Raw genomic sequence first — 20,184 nt, forward strand, 5'->3', positions numbered from 1 at the left:
AAGAGAATATTTATAGTATCTCCTGATTAATGATCTCTCATGATTCCTTTATTATTGTTTTGTTAGAAAATATTGTATAAAGCATTTTGTTACTATAATTGTTTTTAGTAGTTTGTCATAGCGTCTTCTTTCCTGGAAAATATGTATTGTTAGTGTGATGGTCTAGTTATGTATTAGGTTTTATAGTTCTTTGAATCAGGAAAGAAAGTTTTAGAAATTTTTTTTTTCTTATTTCAGAGTAATACATGGAAATTATAGATACTTGAAAAATGTACATTAGTGTTTAGAGGAGATTTGGAATTGCACAGTCTCTACTGTCTGCTTCTGTTAAATTCCAGCCTTCCCATTTAATCCATGAATTCCATTAGCTTCATTTACTTAAGGGTTTGCTTTTGGAGTTATTCTCTTTCTTCCATCATCCCTTGCTCTTCCTCTGGATCATTCTCATTAGCAAGAAACCTGAGTCACATTCACGTTAAAAACCAACAGATAGGGTGAGTAGGGTTATGGACACTGGGGAGGGTATATGCTGTGGTGAGTGCTATGACATGTGTAAGCCTGACAATTCACAGACCTGTACCCTTGGGGCTAATAGTACATTATATGTTAATTTTTAAAAAAAGAAATTAAAAAAAAACCCCAAACCCAACAGACAGAACCACTCTTGACCACATTTTCTCTAGTCTCAGTTGCAGCTAAACTCGGAAAGTTACCTGTTGTCTATATGATGATCTCACATCACATTCTCTCTTCAACCTACATTCTTCAGACTCTTGTCCTTAACATTACACTGAAACAACTCTTACCAGGTCACCAGTGTCCTACGTCTTGCCAGAAGTCTCGACAGCATTTATTTACCTAGCGAGGACTCTCCACGAAAACCTTTTGTTTAAAGCCTCTCTGACGCATGAAATACCTACTGGTTTTGCTCCTAATCATTGCCTGTTCCTTCTCAGTTTCCTTTTGCTTACTTCTCCTTTTCCGATCTTTTGAAGTGTTGGCGTGCTCCGGGGCCCAATCTCTGGCATTTGCTCTGTATTCCCTCTCTGTGGTGTAGATATATACTGTGACGTGATATGATCACATAGCTTTCATTACCATCTTCATGCATGTGATGTCAAAATTTATGTCATTAGTTCTGGCCACTCCTTTACATTTCCTACTCTGAACTGTTTTTCCATCTCTAAATTTGCTCTTTCCCAAGCCTCTCCCCTCTTACTCAGTGGGGCCATCATCAGGCTTAGGAGTGGAAATTTCCTGATTTCCTCTTGGCTCTACTCTGTTCTTTAATTGTTGTCTCTATTTTTGTGACTTTTTAGAAAATTAAAATGTACTGCAAGAATTCATGATAGCCTATGGTGAGTGCTTTGAAGTGCGTAAACCTGGCGATTCACAAGACCTGTACCCCTGGGGCTAATGATACATTATATGTTAATAAAAAATTTGAAAATTTAACTTAAAAGAAGAATTCATGATAGCAAGATGTTTTTGAGTTATAAGATATAAATTTAAAATGTTAAAGATATTCTCAAAAGATCTCATTTGTAACTTTAATTTATTTATTTTTCCATCTTCCTGTTCTCTGTTTTCTTCTGTTAGCCGGTTCTTCTTGATAGCAGCAGCATTCTTGCAGATCGCATTCTTCTCATGGACACGTTCTTCCAGATTTTGATTTATCATGGTGAGGTAAGATTCCATGACATTGAAAGCTATGCACATAGGTGCAATAGAGTCTTTTTATTCATGGAAGCTTTCTCTTCTTTACTGTATGACTACTGTTTCTTCTCTAATAAACTTTTATTTCCATTTTTATATAATAGGTATAAAATATGGTTCTTCCTGCCACAGGTTTTTAGACTTCATTTGCAGTTGACATACCTGTGCTTGTTTTGTCCATTTGTCCATGTACGATTTGATAAATGGATTTTACATAAAGCATAGTGCTGTGAAATTAAAAGCATTGATGTATACATCGGCATGTTATACTTCTGGGTTTTACCTGAGACATTGAGAAGGGAAAAGCCTTTGTCAATAGGGAGGGTCTCCCTTTCATTATTTGATGTAATCATTTAAAAATATTCCATTTAATGCACTGAAAGTATTTAAAACATTTATTCCACATGATCTGAAAACTCATTTAAAGCATAAGTGAGGGGCACCTGGGTAGCTCAGTGGGTTAGAGCCTCAGGCCATGATCCCAGGGTCCTGGGATTGAGCCCTGCATCAGGCTCTCTGCTCAGCGGGGAGCTTGCTTCCTCCTCTCTCTTTCTCTCTGCCTGCTTGTGATCCCTGTCAAATACAATCTTTTAAAAAAAATAAATCGTAAGTGAATTAGAAGTAAAATTTATACCTTTACTTAATTGAAATGGTACATGACTGAAAAGAGCAGAATATCTGAGTAGTCGTTAGCTTTAGTCCAAGTATTTAGCAGAACTCTGTTCATTCCTGCATTATTTGTTCAGCCAGTAATTAAAATGTTTTCTCTGTATAAGAAAGCATTGTATTCTGGATGCCTTGAAAGATACAAAGATTCTTTTTTCACAGACCCACACCCAAACTTACAGTCTAGAATTCCAGTAACTTGTACAGATTTATTTTTCCTCTTATTTTAATTATAAATGATTTTAGATTTGTACTGTAATTGTGGAGGTGTACTCAAAATATCCTTTTAAGTAATATGATCTAGGCCTTTTAAAAGATTTATTGATTATTATTTTTAATTGGTACCAGTACTAATATATATATATATTTAAAGATTTATATTTTATATTTATATATATTTTATATATATAAATATATTATATATATATTTTAAGATTTTATTTATTTATTTGACAGAGACAGAGATCACAAGTAGGCAGAGAAGCAGAGAGGAGGGAGAAGCAGGCTCCCTGCTGAGCAGAGAGCCTGATGTGGGGCTTAATCCCAGGACCCTGAGATCATGACCTGAGATGAACGCAGAGGCTTTAACCCACTGAGCCAACCAGGTGCCCCTGTACTTTAATTTTTAAGGATAATGCCTATTATATGACAGAGGGAGGTATTTTGCTGCCCTTTTTAATTTTTTTTTTTAAGATTTTATTTATTTATTCGTCAGAGAGAGATCACAAGTAAGCAGAGAGGCAGGCAGAGTGAGAGGGGGAAGCAGGCTTGCTGCTGAGCAGAGAGCCCGATGTGGGGCTCGATCCCAGGACCCTGGGACCACAACCTGAGCCGAAGGCAGAGGCTTTAATCAACTGAGCCACCCAGGCGCCCCTGCTGCTTTTCTTTTTTTTTTTTCAAATAGCTTGTTAATGTGCTTAAAGGAGAAATCTGAAATGCACATCACTGTTCCTCTGTTAAATACAGGAATATAAAGCCATATAGAGTATATATTGACTGATGCAGTTAAGTTAGAAACGAAGACAAATTTAAATTTTTGGATGATTTAATTACATGATTTTTGGAGCCATTTGCCTTAATAAAAGAATTGATTGAGATGCTCTTCTACAGGTCTGTTGTCTTTATAATGTTATTGCTATCATCACTAAATTTTTTCTGTTTCTCTATGTTGCCAGACTGTAAAGCCATTGATAAAGACTTTATAATAGTAGTTGGTTAATTTTGAAGTCTCTGGGAAATCTTCTGTTAACAGAAGTCCCCCTTGTTCATCATAAACTTAAATAAATAGGTTTTAGCTAATAATGTTTAAAATTTTTTCTGGTTTATTATTTCTTTTTACTTTTAAAGGAGAAGAAATATTCTAATTTTGTATCTATTTACCCAAGGATACCAAAATTAGTGTTCTTTTTTTTTTTTTTTAAAGATTTTATTTATTTATTTGACAGACAGAGATCACAAGCAGGCAGACAGGCAGGCAGAGAGAGGGAGAGGAGGAAGCAGGTTCCTCGCAGAGCAGAGAGCCCGATGCGGGACTCGATCCCAGGACCCTGAGATCATGACCTGAGCCGAAGGCAGCGGCTTAACCCACTGAGCCACCCAGGCGCCCAAAATTAGTGTTCTTGATTTGATAACTGATAAATGAAACAATGATTATAATTTTCTTATTTTCTGAGGATCGATTCCTTTGGAAAAACCTCTTAAAGGTTTTGGGTCGGCAAGAAATTAATAATTCCTTTAATTGCTTTAAAATTAGACCATTGCACAGTGGCGCAAGTCAGGATACCAGGACATGCCAGAATATGAAAATTTCCGCCATCTTCTACAAGCCCCGGTGGATGATGCACAGGAGATTCTTCACTCCAGATTTCCGATGCCGAGATACATCGACACTGAACATGGAGGTAGCCAGGTGAGTATAGTTAATGTTTTGTTGTTAGTATTGTAATGAGTTGTTCCTACTTGCTTTCTTGACTTTAATTTGAAAAGACTGCTTCACAAGGCAAGGAAAGGGGAAGAAGATGGGTAAAAGGTTTTTTTTTTTTGTTTTAGCATTGAGAGCAAAGCAGTGATTATTGGCCAGCTGCCTAAAGCTAGCAATTTCTACCACCTTCTGCCACCAGCCCACATTTAATAACGGAGCCAGGATGATGTTATGGTGGCACGTCTGCTTTAGTTGAGCAAGAAGAACAACTTGGAAGAAAATGTAGTGTACCTTTCTAGTATAATTCCGTTAATTCTGTTTATTTAGTGAAGAAGTCTATGAATATGAACTTCATGGTAACATTTTCTGTTTTCCTCATTCTTTCATTTCAGTGCTCTAGAAAATATCATGTAATGGGAAAGTATATTATAGAAGAAGGCTTTGTGGTTTTTAGAGTTAGGAGGATTTAATAAGGTACATGTACATATACACACAGCCCTTCAGGACCTTTCAGAAGGCTAGGCTTAAGACCCCTTAACATATACGGTTTTATTTATCTATTTATTTATTCATTTATTTATTTTTAATTTTTAAATTAACATATAATGTATTATTTGTCCCAGGGGTACAGGTCTGTGAATTATCAGGCTTACATGTTTCACAGCACTCACCATAGCACATACCCTCCCCAATGTCCATAACCCAAACACCCTCTCCCTACTCCTCTTCCCCCAGCAACCCTCAGTTTGTTTTGTGAGATAGAGTCTCTTATGGTTTGTCTCCTTCCTGATCCCATCTTGTTTGATATTTTCCTTGCCAAACCCCCCAAAATTCCTCATATCAGAGAGATCATATGATAATTGTCTTTCTCTGATTGACTTATTTTGATTAGCATAATACCCTCTAGTTCCATCCACATCATTGTAAATGGTAAGATTTCGGGTTTTTTGATGGTTGCATAGTATTCCATTGTATGTATATATATATATATATATATATATATCTCACATCTTCTTCCTCCATTCATCTCTTGATGGATATCTAGGTTCTTTCCATAGTTTGGCTATCCCTTCACATATACTCTTTTTTTTTAAATTCCTTAACATATACTCTTAAAATAATTTTTATTTCTTCCTTATAATTTTATTAGAACTATAATAAATTAATTATAGGTTATTGTAAGTTTGTTTCACTTGCCAAAGGCAGGGACCTTGCTTTGTTTATTGTTTCCCTAGTGCTTAGCACAGTATTATAAAATAGGTGGTAAATATTAGTAGCTATTATTCAGAAATGGTAGCAGTTATTTTTAGAGCTTTATTATATTTCTAATAAGAGATACCATGTATTGAGAATTTGCAAAGCTGATAGTACTTTATACACCTTATCTCATTTGATCCTCATAACAGTGCTATTGTTATCTCCATTTTACAGATAATAACACCGAGACTTAGGTTACTTGTGACCAAGGAAACACAGTAAATGGAGAAGCTAGTATTTGAACCTAAGTGTTCTCACTTCAGAGCCAGTGCTCTGGTGTTAAACTACTTATAGAGTAGAAAAAGATTTTGTGTGATACTGAATTTCAGAAGATATGACTGCCTGTGTTTTTCCAGTGTGAAATAATAATTTATGCCTAGTTCTCTCCATGATGTCTCATCATGTGTGGTGCTCTTTTCCCCTTTTATTCTGGTTTTCATGCTTATAAGTCTTAGTGGAGAGATAGTTAAAATGTTGGGTAAGTTGTCTTATGGAATAGCCTACAGTCTAAGAAAGTTTGAGAGTCATTGTTTAAAGTAAAAGAATGTATAGGGTACTTTTTGCTTTTTCAAATCTCTGATGATATTTCAGACCAGGTGTTTAGTACATTCCACACTAATCTTGTTGTACACATAAATTTTATCTGCTCAGTTTTGGATTCAACAGTTTATTATTTGTTGTTATGAATGTATGATTTGGAGAGAAGAGACTACATTTATTTATTTGTAACATGTAGTGGCCCACATATTTCCAAAATTTAGTTTATTTTTTTGAAAGTTGCCTTTTAATAAAATTAATTTTACCAAAACATATTAAATAAAGTTGATTTTAGATCACATAATGTGTTTGTTCAGCTCATATTGATTAAATCTATTTTTGATGGATAACGTTATTTCATCTTTGCCTTTAAGGCCCGTTTCCTGCTTTCAAAAGTCAACCCGTCACAGACTCATAATAATATGTATGCCTGGGGACAGGTAAGTGTAAATAGTGGATATTGGAAATTATTTCTTGTGTATTTATAGTTTGTTATTTTAGTGAGAGCTGTATTTTCCCCTATGTATTTGCTAATGATTTCTTTTGGCAGAGTAATGAAAAAATGAGTAGAAAATAGAATTAGCATTTGGTGGCATCAGAGAAAGTAAAAAGTGATCATATCAAATAGGTAGAATTCCTTTATATTCCTAGTTTAGGACTACGCCCTTGAGATAAAAAGCAATATAGTGTATAACATGGGGAGTGAGGATTTAAGCTTAATGCTAGGACATGAACTATAAAACATAAAAGGCCACATATAATAAATTGGAAGAGGTCAGGGATTGTAATTGAACAAGAGAGGTGGAGGCCTGGAAATCTCTCTTAATATATTTTGATTTGTTACAAGTCCTACCTCTTGGTACAATATATCAGCATTTATCAAGTATCCAATATACAGGACTCTGTATTGGTACTTTCCAGTCCATAGTGATCATCCTTGCTTTTTTTTTCTTTTTAATGTTTCAACTTTTTAGTTTAAATTCTAGTTAGTTAACATAATGTAGTATTACTTTGAGAAGTAGAATTTAGTGATTCATCACTTTAATCATCTCTGCTTTTAAGGAGCTGGTAATCTAGCACTAGAGATAATATACATATCTTTAAGTAATTAAAATATAAGTCAGTATGAGATATGTTCCTTTTAGAAAGATATTTAGAAAAATATTACAGGGTTTAGCAGAGGAAGAGGGCTTTGAAGAGAGTACATGGTGGCAGCAGGAGACTGTGTGTGATCAGAAAAGGCAACATTTCCTTTTAAAATGGTTACCATTTCAAGAAGTAGAAATTGTGCGAGGAATTCCAGGTAGAGGGCAGTGTAGACCATATGAGGTACAGAGCACACAGGATGAATAGAACAATAAACTGGAAACGTATCATGTGGCTAAATTGTGGAGGATCTTACATGCCAGGTTGAATGCTGAGGAGCTGAGTCTTCAGTAAATAATAAAATGTTACTGAAGGTTTTTGGACAGGGTCAAATTTGACTCTTAAATAATATAGGTGAATGTTAGGGTTAATTGAGAGCAGTCTGTAGATTGAAACTATATTTTGAAGTTATCCAGATGAGGGGGAATGAAGGCAGGATGGTGAAAAGGAATACATTTTGGTGATATTTTAGGAGTGGAACCAGTGAGATTTGGTTAGAAGTTGCAGGAAAGTAAAAAATACTCTAAAGCAAAACAGCTAAATGCAAAATCTGAATTCTCTCTCTCTCTCTCTTTTTTTTTTTTAGATTTTATTTATTTATTGGACATAGAGATCACAAATAGGCAGAGAGTCAGGCAGAGAGTGGGGGAAGCAGGCTCTCTGCTCAGAGCCTGATGCGGGGCTCGATCCCAGGACCCTGAGATCATGATCTGAGCCAAAGGCAGAGGCTTAACCCACTGAGCCACCCAGGTGCCCCCCAAATCTGAATTCTGATTGGACTCTGGATTAGAGAAAAACAACTCTAAAGAACATAATTGGGATAACTTGTGAAATTTGAATATGGACTGTATACCAATTACTAGTAAAATACTATCACGTTTCTTGATTGTGATACTATTGCTGTAGTTATATAGGTGATTGTCCATGACCTTGGAGATCTATCCTAAAGGGAGTAAAATATCATGATGTCTTCAACTTATGGAAATTATTCAACAAAAGAAAGAAAAGGAAGCATATATAGAAACATAAAGCAAATGTGGCAAAATGTTAATCATTGAGTTTAGGTATAGGGTATGTGGGTGTTCATTGTACTTTTTTCTCAACTTTTCTACAAGTTTGAATTTTCAAAAAATAAATAGTTCAGGGAGAACAAGGTAATATAGGATTTTGAGCCTGGGTAACTAGGAGAACATGTGCAAGGGATTGGGAAAGGAGAGAGAAATGTTTGATTTCAGGTACACTGAATTTGAGATAACATTTAGATGGCCAAATTGAGGATGCTATTAGACATTTGGGTTTGGTGATCAGTGCAAGGATGTGAAAATTGATCATGGACAAGTGATACTTACCGTCATCACAGCGGATACTTGTTCAAGAGGGAGTAGAGAGGCAAAAGAAGGATGAGATAAACCTCGAGGAATTACGAGTGGTTGGAGTATTTTATAAATAGAGAGGTGGAAGGAAAATGAAAATAATACCATACCTTGGGGCGCCTGGGTGGCTCAGTTGTTAAGCGTCTGCCTTCAGCTTGGGTCATGATCCCAGGGTCCTGGGATCGAGCCCCACATAGGGCTCCCTGCTCAGCGGGAAGCCTGCTTCTCCCTCTAACACTCCCCATGCTTGTGTTCCCTCTCTTTGCTGTGTCTCTCTGTGTCAAATAGATAAATAAAATCTTAAAAGAAAAACAAAAAAGAATACCATACTATGTCATAATAGGTGAGGGAGGGCTTTATATAAAGAAAGAAGAAAGGGGGTTAACAAATTCTGAGATGCCGCAGACCTTAAAGGAGGGTGAAGACTTAAAAAGGTGGATGGGTTTGGTTTTTTTTTTTTTTAAAGATTTTATTTATTTATTTGTCAGAGAGAGCGAGAGCGAGAGCGAGAGCGAGCACAGGCAAACAGAATGACAGGCAGAGTCAGAGGGAGAAGCAGGCTCCCTGTGGAGCAAGAAGCCCGATGTGGGACTCGATCCCAGGACACTGGGATCATGACCTGAGCCGAAGGCAGCTGCTTAACCAACTGAGCCCAGGCGTCCCAAAAAGGTGGATGGGTTTGAAGACTAGGCGGTCATTTGTGGTCCTGGTAAGCAGTTTTAAGTAGTAGTTGAGTACAAGGCAGATCATAAGGAATTAGTGGTGGTAAAGGAGTGGAGGTTGTAAGAAGGTTGCAATTTAGTTTGAGTTCGGGTGGTAGGATAGAAAGATGATTCTTACTAGGATAAGGGCACAGAACTTACTTGAGTCCAAGTGTAAGGTTCTGACCAAAGAACAGCTTATAGATGTTTAAGATCTTCAAAAGCAGACAGTGTGATCACAAGCACTGTGTGGAGTTGAAGCATTGGTACGGAGGCAAGACATTTCCTTCTGCAGAACCAAATGGTAGGAAGGGTAATGACAGAGAAAGATGTTGGGGACAGAACGCTCATATTGGGTAATTGCCTGTTTCTTTTAGATAATAGTGGATTATTCACTAAGAGTGAGACATGCTGGGGTTAAAGGACTAGAAAATAGAAAAGATTTAAAAACAGCTATACGGAATAGCTGTTTAGAAATAGAAATAGAAAGCAACAGCAGGGGAATAAAAGGCTTTTATAGTAGTGAGGGCCCATTTTATTTCCTAACAATTTCTAGAGTTTGCTTCCATTATGTTTAACCATGCTTTGTAGTTCAGGCATTGCATCAAAGGTGGAAGATTTAGCGCTGAAGATAAGAAAGATGGACACATTAAAGGGAGTGCAATAATTTAGAGCAATGTTAAATGACTGTGAGGTCCAGGTTGGGTAGAAGCTGTAGTAATTAGGATTAAGGCCCCTTCCCTCTAAATAGAGGTGCTTCAAAATGTTGCCCTGATTTCTTTGCATACATTGTTTTTCTGGGTGATTATATACACCCCTATGGCTTCAGCTTTCATCTGAGGCTAACTTAACAAATCTTCATCTTTGGTTTGACTTCACCTTGAGCTGTAGACTGGAATTTCTGTAACTGTCTGTTAAACATCACTGGAGCTTCCTGTAGACATTTCATAAACAACATGTTCCAACTTGAATTTATCTCCTTTATATCATCTTATTCTGCATGACTTTCATATTTTTACAAAGGGCACCACTACTTTCTCAGTTCCCAAGACTTGGAACTTTAACTTTAGTCATTTGCATTTTATTTTCTCCCTTCTATCCCTAATTATTCACAAATGGTTTGGTCTCTTTCTCCTATCCATTATCTCCTTTTTCTGTCTCTAACTGAGGTCAAGCGCTTGTTACTTCTAACATAGACTGTCAGTGCTTTTAGCCCTATTTCTTCCATTTTGACAGTGACCACAGTGGTCTGGAAGCAGTTCTAAGTCAAGAGAACTGTGTAGAAATCTTTAATCTTTGCGGCACCTGGGTGGCTCAGTTAGTTTCATGTCCGACTGTTAGTTTGGGCTTAGGTCATGATCTCAGAGTCGTGAGATCAAGCCCTGGGTCGGGCTCTGTGCTCAGCGCAGTCTGCTGAAGATTCTCTCTCTCTCCCTCTGCCCCTCCCCCAGCTCATGTGCTTGCTGACTCTTAAATAAATGAATAATATAAAATTAAAAAAAAAAAAAGGAATCTTTAATCTTTAATAATCCCCTTTGGAATTACATATAGACTTTTTATACTGCTTTTGAGGGCCCTTTATTGCATAATCCAAAGAAGTTTTCTCACTTTCAGCTACAATTTTAGAATTTCTTATTCTACTTTGAATACAGTAAGCATGTTACCATCTTTGTGACTCGTCCGTATCACCACATGGTAGCCATCCTTTAAGGCTGAGTTCAAAGTTCGTTGACTCCACGAAACTTTCTCTTTTTCATTTTCTTTTTTCTTTTCTTTAAAGATATTTATTTGAGAGAGAGAGAGAGTACAAGCAGTGGGGAGGGGTAGAGGGAGAAGCAGACACCCTGCTCCCTGGTGAGCTCCTGATGTGGAGCTCAATTCCAGGACCCTGGGATCATGACATGAGCCAAATGCAGACGTTTAATTGACTGAGACACCCAGGCACCATCCATGAAACTTTTTCGATGATTACATGACTCATTTGGTATAATATGCCTGCCTCTTCATTCCTTTTTTTTCCATCCATTTCTGATGTCCCTTAGGAGTGATGGCTGTGTCATTTTAATTTTTGACTTTCCACAGTGCCTTAACATAGCATGTATTGAGTATAGTAGATTTGGGCAGGAGAACAGAGATTAGAGTATGGGAGCTTTGTGGAGGTATTTAAGAGTTAAGGAGCCTTTATGATATAGATAAAAAAATTGAATCCATGATCTAAAACTCCTGAAAGGTAAGGTTTTTATAGCAAGGAAAGGAGCTTATTCTTGGGAAGTGTGGAAGGGGTATAGCATGTGAGAGAAAAAAATTATGCCTGTGTAATGCATGTATGCATTATCAATATCAGCCTCGCCATTCCACTTGCTATGAAATGAAAAGTCAAGTATACTATTATGACGTGGAAGTTTGGAATACAGAATGGACCATGAATCAGCCTTTCCGTTATGATTGAGTCATCTGAGCATTGGATTTAGTTCTGGATCTCACAACTTAAGAGAAACTTACTTAAGAAAAGAAAATTGCAAAAAAAAAAAAAAAAAAAAAGAAAAAATTGCAAGAAGATAGGAAGGTAGGACCAATTACTAAAGTTCATGGAAATGGTGATTAGTCATAATGAAGAAGGGGAAGTTAAAGTTTGCTTTAAAATAGTATTCACCAGGGGTTCCTTATCAAATGCCCTTAGAGGCCAGGGGAGTAACAAATAGGTGAAATTCTTTTTAGAAAATCTCATACTCTCAGTGTGAAGAGGCAATACTTGGGGGTCAGGGGGCTTGGGTGGACTAGGGTTTGTAGGAAAAATACAGAAATCCTTTTCTAGAAGGGATAGCTGTTCCTCCCCTCTAGCTGATTGTTGTCATTTACATAATTTATTTTAACAAAGTGTTGTGAGCTCACATTAATGCAGACTGAATAAAATATATCTTTGTGGCTGAATTTGTACATTATTAAAAAGCATGGTTTAGTTCATGGAAATAAAACTTTGTTCTTGCTTCTCTGGGTTTAAATTACAACATGGGGGTGCCTGGTTGGCTCAGTCAGTAAAGCTTGTGACTCTTGATCTCGGGTTGTGAGTTCAAGCCCCATATTGGGTTTGGGGCCTATTAAAAAAAAATTACAACATGGAGATGCAGTTGGTATGTTTATAAAGAACTTGTTGAGCTGGTAAACAGAGAGAGGCATCATTCTGGGCTGGATGTTGAAAACTATAAGTTACTTATCTTTGCCTTTTTTTCTTTGTCTATTACAGAGTTTAATAATATGTGCAGTAAGACTCAGTAAATATTAGGTATTAGTTTTCCTTGTTATCAGTGGGGAAAATAAGTCTTAAGATATTTTATTTTTAATAGTTTTTTAAAAAGATTTATTTATTTATTTGACAGAGAGAGACATAGAGAGGGAACACAAGTAGGGAGAGTGGGAGAGGGAGAAGCAGACTTCCCACCAAGCAGAGAGCTGGATGTGGGGTTCCATCCCAGGACCCTGGGATCTTGACCTGAGCCAAAGGCAGACGCTTAACAACTGAGCCACCCAGATGCCCCAAGATACTTTATTTTTAAAGATTTATTTGTTTATTTTAGAGAGAAGGGGAGAGGATCTCAAGCATGCTCCCTGATGAGTGTGGAGCCCGATATAGGACTCATTCCCATAACCCCCTGAGATCATAACCTGAAGTGAAGTCAAGAGTTGGTTGCCTAACTGACTGAGCCACCCGGTTGCCCCAAAGATATTTTAAAATAAGAAAGAAAACCCATTTTAAACTTTGAAGTTTAATTATTATGACCTGTGAGTAGAGGCATTAGAGGCATAAATGAGAGCCCTAAGGTCTTTATTGGCCTAAGCTTTTTGTAAGAGAAATTGTGTTAATATTTATTTATTGATTGATTTGACAGAGAGAGACAGCGAGAGAGGGAACACAAGCAGGGGGAGTAGGAGAGGGAGAAGCAGACTCCCCACTGAGCAAGGAGTCTGATGTGGGGCCGGATCCCAGGAGTCGGGGATCATGACCTGAGCCGAAGGCAGATGCTTAACAACTGAGCCACCTAGGCACCCCAGTGTTAGTATTTTTATAGATAATAATAATAATAATAATAACTGATAAACTGAATCCGTACTGTTTTAGTTCCCTTGCTGAGCTTCTTATGCACTTCTGTTTAATCATTGAAACACTCTCATGGGGTGGTAACTATTAACTCTCTTTTTCAGAAGAGGAAATTAGGCTTAAATAGTGTCAATAACTTATCGAAGATCACATAGCTAAACTGCGCAGGGTCTGGACTTGACTATAGGCCATCTGACTGGAGAATATGAATTTTTAATCATTAAGCTAAATCGATGATTGCAATTTAGGGAGTTAACTTGGTAGCCAAGCATTTTACTAAGAATTACACAATCTTGCACTTGAGTTTTCTTTTTGTCAGAAATCAAGTAAGTTGGTGGTAAGTAAGTTGGTGGTTAAGTTCCAGTGGTAAGTTTTATCCATAGATGGCCTGAAGAGGGCACCATTGCAACACTACTTCCCCACTGCTGCCCCGCTTCATATACCGAGTGATAGAAAGCTTGGATCTTACTGCCTAATCATGGATAGATTTTAAGAAGAAAAAAGGTGCAGTTGAAAAATTAAGATCAGCTGCAAATTTTTGATAAGTTGAGTCGCGCATTAGTATTTGTAATTTCAAGTAAGATCTCTACAGTATATAAATTAGAAAATTGATGTGTATTTTGTCTTGACTGGTTGAAATAGATCTGGGATTGGGTGAATTGAGGTGGAAAACGTGTAAATTGAAAGAAAATCAGGAATAGTTATAAAAAGAAAAAAAAGAGCTACCAGGTTATTATTAGTCAAGGTCATATTTTTGAGGCCTTTGCTTCTCTGTGTTAACTGTGAATGTATAATAAGGAAAAATATTTCAGTTATAAAATAATATATTCCTCGAAGAGGTAATAATAGCTCACACATGTTTATTCCTGCTGTGTATGTCAGGTATTGTGCTGGTTCTTTACACAGTTGAACTCATTTAATCATTATAACATCCATATGAAATAGGTCCTTTTGTTATCCTTACTTTACAAATGACACACAGAGGTTATGTAACTTCTCTTCTTCAAAGTCATACATGCAGTAAGTGGCTGAGTAAAGAATTGAGCCGATGCAGTCTGTCTCCAAACTCCAAACTCTTATTCCCAGTGCTATTGTCTCCCTTCATTGTCCAGTTTTTCAAGTTTTTTGAATTTGAAAAAAACGTAATAAAATTGATTTTCCTTTATTCAGGAGAGGTTATGGCATGTCTGTGGCAATACCAGACTAGAAATTTTCAAAAGATATAAATTCCAGGGGGAGGGTATGTGCTTTTGGGTAAATTGGAAGGGGAGATGAACCACGAGAGACTATGGACTCTGAAAAACAATCTGAGGGGTTTGAAGTGGCAGGGGGGTGGGAGGTTGGGGTACCAGGTGGTGGGTATTATAGAGGGCACAGCTTGCATGGAGCACTGGGTGTGGTGAAAAAATAATGAATACTGTTTTTCTGAAAAAAAAAAAAAAAAAAAAAAAAAGATATAAATTCCAGTCTCCTATTTGTTATTTAGTTACTGATCTCTGAAAATTACTTGTTTTAGATTTTTTATATTTACTTATAAATGAGAACTTGCGTATCAGGTGAAAAATTTAAAAATCCACATAGAAAATCTTTCAGAAAACTTTTTTCTTGCTACAGTAGATTTCACTATTAGTGGTTTGGATTACCAAAGTCATCTTACCAACATAGTTTTCATTAAAATAGAAGTTAGGAATTTTCCTTAACTCTTGTTAATTACTTAGAACCTACAGAGATCAATTAAAATGACTTGAATGAAAATGATAAGCATAGTTTATTTTATTTTTTTAAAGATTTTATTTATTTATTTGAGAGAGAGAGAAAGCACGAGAAGGGGGAGGGCCAGAGAGAGAAGCAGACTTCCTACTGAGCAGGGAGACTGATGTGGAACTCGATGCAGGACTCTAGGATCATGTCCTGAGCCGAAGGCAGTCGCTTAACCAACTGAGCCACCCAGGTGCCCAGCATAGTTTATTTAAAAAATACTGTAAATATACTTCCTTCCAGCTGGCATGTCTGTTAAAATATGTGCAATTTCTTTGTTTTTATTATTTTTTAAAGATTTTATTTATTTGAGAGAGAGCATATGAACAGGAGGAGAAACAATGGGGCGGGGGAGAGAGAGAAAGAATCTCTTAAACAGATTCCTCACTGAGCACAGAGCCGGACATGGGGCTTAATGCCGAGACTCGGAGACCATGACCTGAGTGGAAATCACTCAGAGAGTTCAAGAGAATTCAAGAGTCAAATGCTTAATCGACTGAGCCACACAGGCACCCCAAAATATGTGCAATTTCAATTTTACTTAGTAGTCAGGCAGCAGTAATCTCACTAAGGCATGTATTTACTCCTTAGTAGTGATAAAGCTCCAATATGTTCAAGACAAATGAACACTTTACTACTGTAAAGATTAAATTGGTTACATAGCTATTCTGATTCTGCAGTGCAAATCTGGTGGTGACCCCTTGGGGCAGTGCCGGCTCCACAGGTTAATGGACATGGTTCACAGCCAACCTGTCCCCAACTTCAGATGCCAGCTGCAAGTGGGATCCCTGCACTTCTGACCAACTAGCTACAAATTGTGTGTGTGTGTGTGTTTGGGGGTTATTAGTGCTCCCCACCCCTCCCCCCATCTCAGGTTTGACAACTCCCTAGAACAACTCACAGAAGCACTGTATTTATGATCACAGTTTTATTACACAGATTGCAAATAAAGACAGCAAAGAGATTGCACAGAATGAGATCTAGGAGGGCTCCAGATACAGAGCTTCTGTGTTCTTTCCCCATGGAATGAGAATGTGTTATCCTCCTAGCATATTGATAAATCTGTTAGATAGGAAGCTCCACTGAGCATTGGTATCCAGAATTTGTTCCTTTACTACCAAGCCTGATTGATTGAATCTCCAGTTCCCTTCCTCTTCTTTTCCTTCCCTTGACCTCACTTTCCCTCCCTCAAGGTCAGGCTGTCTTAAATCCCCAGCCCTTTGATCTCATGTTGATCTTTCTGGTGACTGGCCCCATCCTGATTCATCTCATCTTAAAGCCTGAACTTCGGTGTGATCGGAGGGGCTCAGGAATAATAAGACACTATTAGGACATTCTAAGGATGTAGAGACTTTTTCAGAGGAACCAGGGGCAAAGGCCAGTCAGATTATTTTTACAACAGGAGCATAGGCATTAGTCTGCTTACAATGATTCCTAGTCTGTTGCAAATATTTGCTTAGACATTTTAAGGGACTTTTTTTTTTTCCCCCAATTTATTTATTTTCAGAAAAACATTATTCATTATTTTTTCACCACACCCAGTGCTCCATGCAAGCCGTGCCCTCTATAATACCCACCACCTGGTACCCCAACCTCCCACCCCCCCGCCACTTCAAACCCCTCAGACTGTTTTTCAGAGTCCATAGTCTCTCATGGTTCACCTTCCCTTCCAATTTACCCAAATTCCCTACTCCTCTCTAACGCCCCTTGTCCTCCATGCTATTTGTTAAGCTCCACAAATAAGTGAAACCATATGATAATTGACTCTCTCTGCTTGACTTATTTCACTCAGCATAATCTCTTCCAGTCCCGTCCATGTTGCTACAAAAGTTGGGTATTCATCCTTTCTGATGGAGGCATAATACTCCATAGTGTATATGGACCACATCTTCCTTATCCATTCATCTGTTGAAGGGCATCTTGGTTCTTTCCATAGTTTGGTGACTGTGGCCATTGCTGCTATAAACATTGGGGTACAGATGGCTCTTCTTTTCACGACATCTGTGTCTTTGGGGTAAATACCCAGGAGTGCAATTGCAGGGTCATAGGGAAGCTCTATTTTTAATTTCTTGAGGAATCTCCACACTGTTCTCCAAAGAGGCTGCACCAACTTGCATTCGCACCAACAGTGTAAGAGGGTTCCCCTTTCTCCACATCCTCTCCAACACATGTTGTTTCCTGTTTTGTTAATTTTGGCCATTCTAACTGGTGTAAGGTGATATCTCAATGTGGTTTTAATTTGATTCTCCCTGAGGGCTAATAGGGACGTTTTAATCATAGCAAGTATCTTTCTTTTCCTCTAGGAGTCTGGAGCACCTATTCTTACAGATGATGTTAGTTTACAAGTGTTTATGGATCACTTGAAGAAACTTGCTGTGTCAAGTGCTGCTTGAAGTGCTAAACATATTAAGGACACTTAAGAGGATGAAATAATATTTCAATTTCCTTTTTTTCCTTTTTCATTTTATCTGTGGAAACCAACAGAGGTATCTCTCTAGACTCTATGGTTTAAGACAACATGTGGAAAAATGTTCACATTTGTAGATTAAGCTGGAATATAAGAGCAATAAGAACAAATTTATTTTGCTTGCCACAGTATTATGACTGGGTTTAGAAATCTGAGATCTTTGTAACTTAATTATGTTAAAGAGTAAAAATAAAGTTGGCCTTGTACTACAGAGATAGAACTCGTTTGTGTATTGCGGAAAAATCCAAAGTGGCACTGAATGTCCTTGCTGATTTTTTGAAAACTTGTTTCTTGGTTTTAACCAGAAAGTAAAAAAATCATCAACAGTAATGATAAATGCAAACATTTTGCCTGTTTATTGAAATATATCTGTGATTTTCAAGCACTTATGCATATACTTTTTCTGTACTTATTCTGTTAAGGCAGATTTATTTTTATGATGATTTGTTTAGGAATTAATTTGACTTTATATAAGGTAATTTTCATGAAGATAATTTAATGTTTTTGGTCATTTGGAAAAATAGTTTAGAGATGAAAAGGTGAAAAGTTTCTGGGGTAACAGTTCCATAACTGACAAAAAATGTGGAATTCCCATCAAGTACCCAACTTACATGATTAAACGTGATAATTTTTTTAAGAAGGGTTATTGAAAATAAACCATTTTGTCATAATGCATTTTAGGAAGTCTGCAGTAAAATAACTGTTGTCACTACAAAACCAAAATTGATTTTTACTGCATGGTTATGTTGTTTCCCCTTGTTTTTCTGAGGTAAATTTTACATTATATCCTACAGTATTTTAACACTATTTTGGGAGTTTACATATTACTTCTTATTTTTGCTTCCATTTTGTGAAATGTATTAAGTTGTTCTCATTGAAACAGTATTATATAATATTTTGTTGAATGATATCATGTGATGCTGAGTTTTATTTTGATTTATTCATTAGTATCATTCACTTTTACCTTTTAAAGTTTACTTGTAGCAAATGTTTACATTGCTAAAGCCAGATGTTTGACAATGAAATTTATATCAAGTACTGCAAATAAAAGGTGGTGCTATGATAAATGCTTAGAAGGACAGTTTGATGATTGTACTTGCATGAACACAATCATATGATAAAACAGAAACTTAAAAAAATGTTTATATGTTATATTCAATTAAATAAATTGCTTTGTTCCATTTTATTTGATTTGAACTGTGCTAGGTCTAAATACCAATAAAATATACTTTTTCTGTGTTTTCCTGCTTATTTCGAAGTCTAGTAAAGCCTGAGAAGCCTAATGTGGAATTAGAACAGTTATAAAATCTGCTATGAATGGATTACAAAGTGTTCATTTTTTTTAAATGGCAGCTTTATTGAGATATAATTCACATACCACATAGTTCACCCAATTAAAATGTACAGCTCAGTGGTTTTTAGAATACTCAGAGTTGTGTGATCATCACCACAATCAATTTTAGAGCATTTTCATCTTCCCCAAAGTAGTTGATTTTGCTATAAGGAAATTGTGTTTTGGAGTTAGCATATTTTGAATTGAATTAAGCCCCTGTGATGGTAATACATGTTTAATTTGCGTGGCCCCTTAATTTACGCTCTTTAAGAACACATTGCTATTCTTGAGTGATAAGTCACTATGCTTTCCTTCCAAATCAATTACAGCTGAAGCTGCTAAAGTACCTCTGTATTTAAGGGATAAGGAGGAACAAATAGAGCATCATACCCTTTTAACTTACCCTTTGAAAGAAAGCACCTGAGATCTTTGTGTATAATGTAGCTATTACTAAATTGCTAGCTATTTAAATAGATTGTTGAAGAAAGAAATGTTGGACCCTTTTAATGAAATTTAGAGTGGATAAAGAGTATTTGCTAAATTGTTAGCAGCACTGAGAAGCTTTGGTATGTCCACAACTATTTTGGAATTTACTGTTGAACCTACTACCCCTAGTGGCCTTATTTCTAAAAGCAACTTTAGACGTCATCTGTGTACACTTATATTTTGTTATAACAAGATAAAATTATTCTTTTATTGGCTGATTCCAAAAGTGAGCTGATATTTTCTCTATCCAGTGCCCCACTTGATAAACTTCCCTCTTACATTCCCTAACCCATGGACTGCACTTAATGAATGTGCTTCTTGTTCTGTCCGGGCCAGAAATCATTGAATCATTTTCAATTCTTACTCTTTACAACATCTTTAATGACCAGACTCTACCCGTTCTGCCTCTCTAACATCTCCCTGTTCTGTTTGCTGTTTTTCATTTTACTGCTCTTCTACCTTCATCAGATTGCACGTGGTTGGTACAACAGCCTTCTAACCAGTGTGTTTCTCCAGTCTCCTCCAGCCCTCTCTTCAATTCACTGAAATACAGATCTAATTATGTAATTCCCTTTGCCGTCATAGTGAAATCCAGACACTTTGGTATGGTAGCATTGGATACTACAAATCAATCGGATCTTAGATCTCATTTAGAAAATTAGCACAAAGGACACAGTTGAAAAGGTATAGTATTGGAGAGGGGTCTCTAGTTCTACCTAAGCATTAG

At 36.8% G+C, this 20,184-nt stretch overlaps 1 protein-coding gene across 2 annotated transcripts in view; it reads left to right on the forward strand.

Moving 5' to 3' along the window:
• The window catches only part of SEC23A (SEC23 homolog A, COPII coat complex component), a 66,784-nt gene extending 47,905 nt beyond the window's left edge, over positions 1-18,879 (forward strand). For both annotated transcript variants that reach the window (XM_044231615.1, XM_044231614.1), the window contains exons 17-20: positions 1,600-1,686; positions 4,136-4,291; positions 6,472-6,537; positions 17,475-18,879. In XM_044231615.1, the coding sequence (XP_044087550.1) occupies positions 1,600-1,686; positions 4,136-4,291; positions 6,472-6,537; positions 17,475-17,564 (399 nt within the window). In that variant the 3' untranslated portion in view covers positions 17,565-18,879. The remainder of the gene's footprint in view (positions 1-1,599; positions 1,687-4,135; positions 4,292-6,471; positions 6,538-17,474) is intronic.
• Positions 18,880-20,184: the final 1,305 nt, after the last annotated feature.

The sequence above is a fragment of the Neovison vison genome, chromosome 13 (assembly GCF_020171115.1).
Source record: "Neovison vison isolate M4711 chromosome 13, ASM_NN_V1, whole genome shotgun sequence".
NCBI lineage: Eukaryota > Metazoa > Chordata > Mammalia > Carnivora > Mustelidae > Neogale > Neogale vison.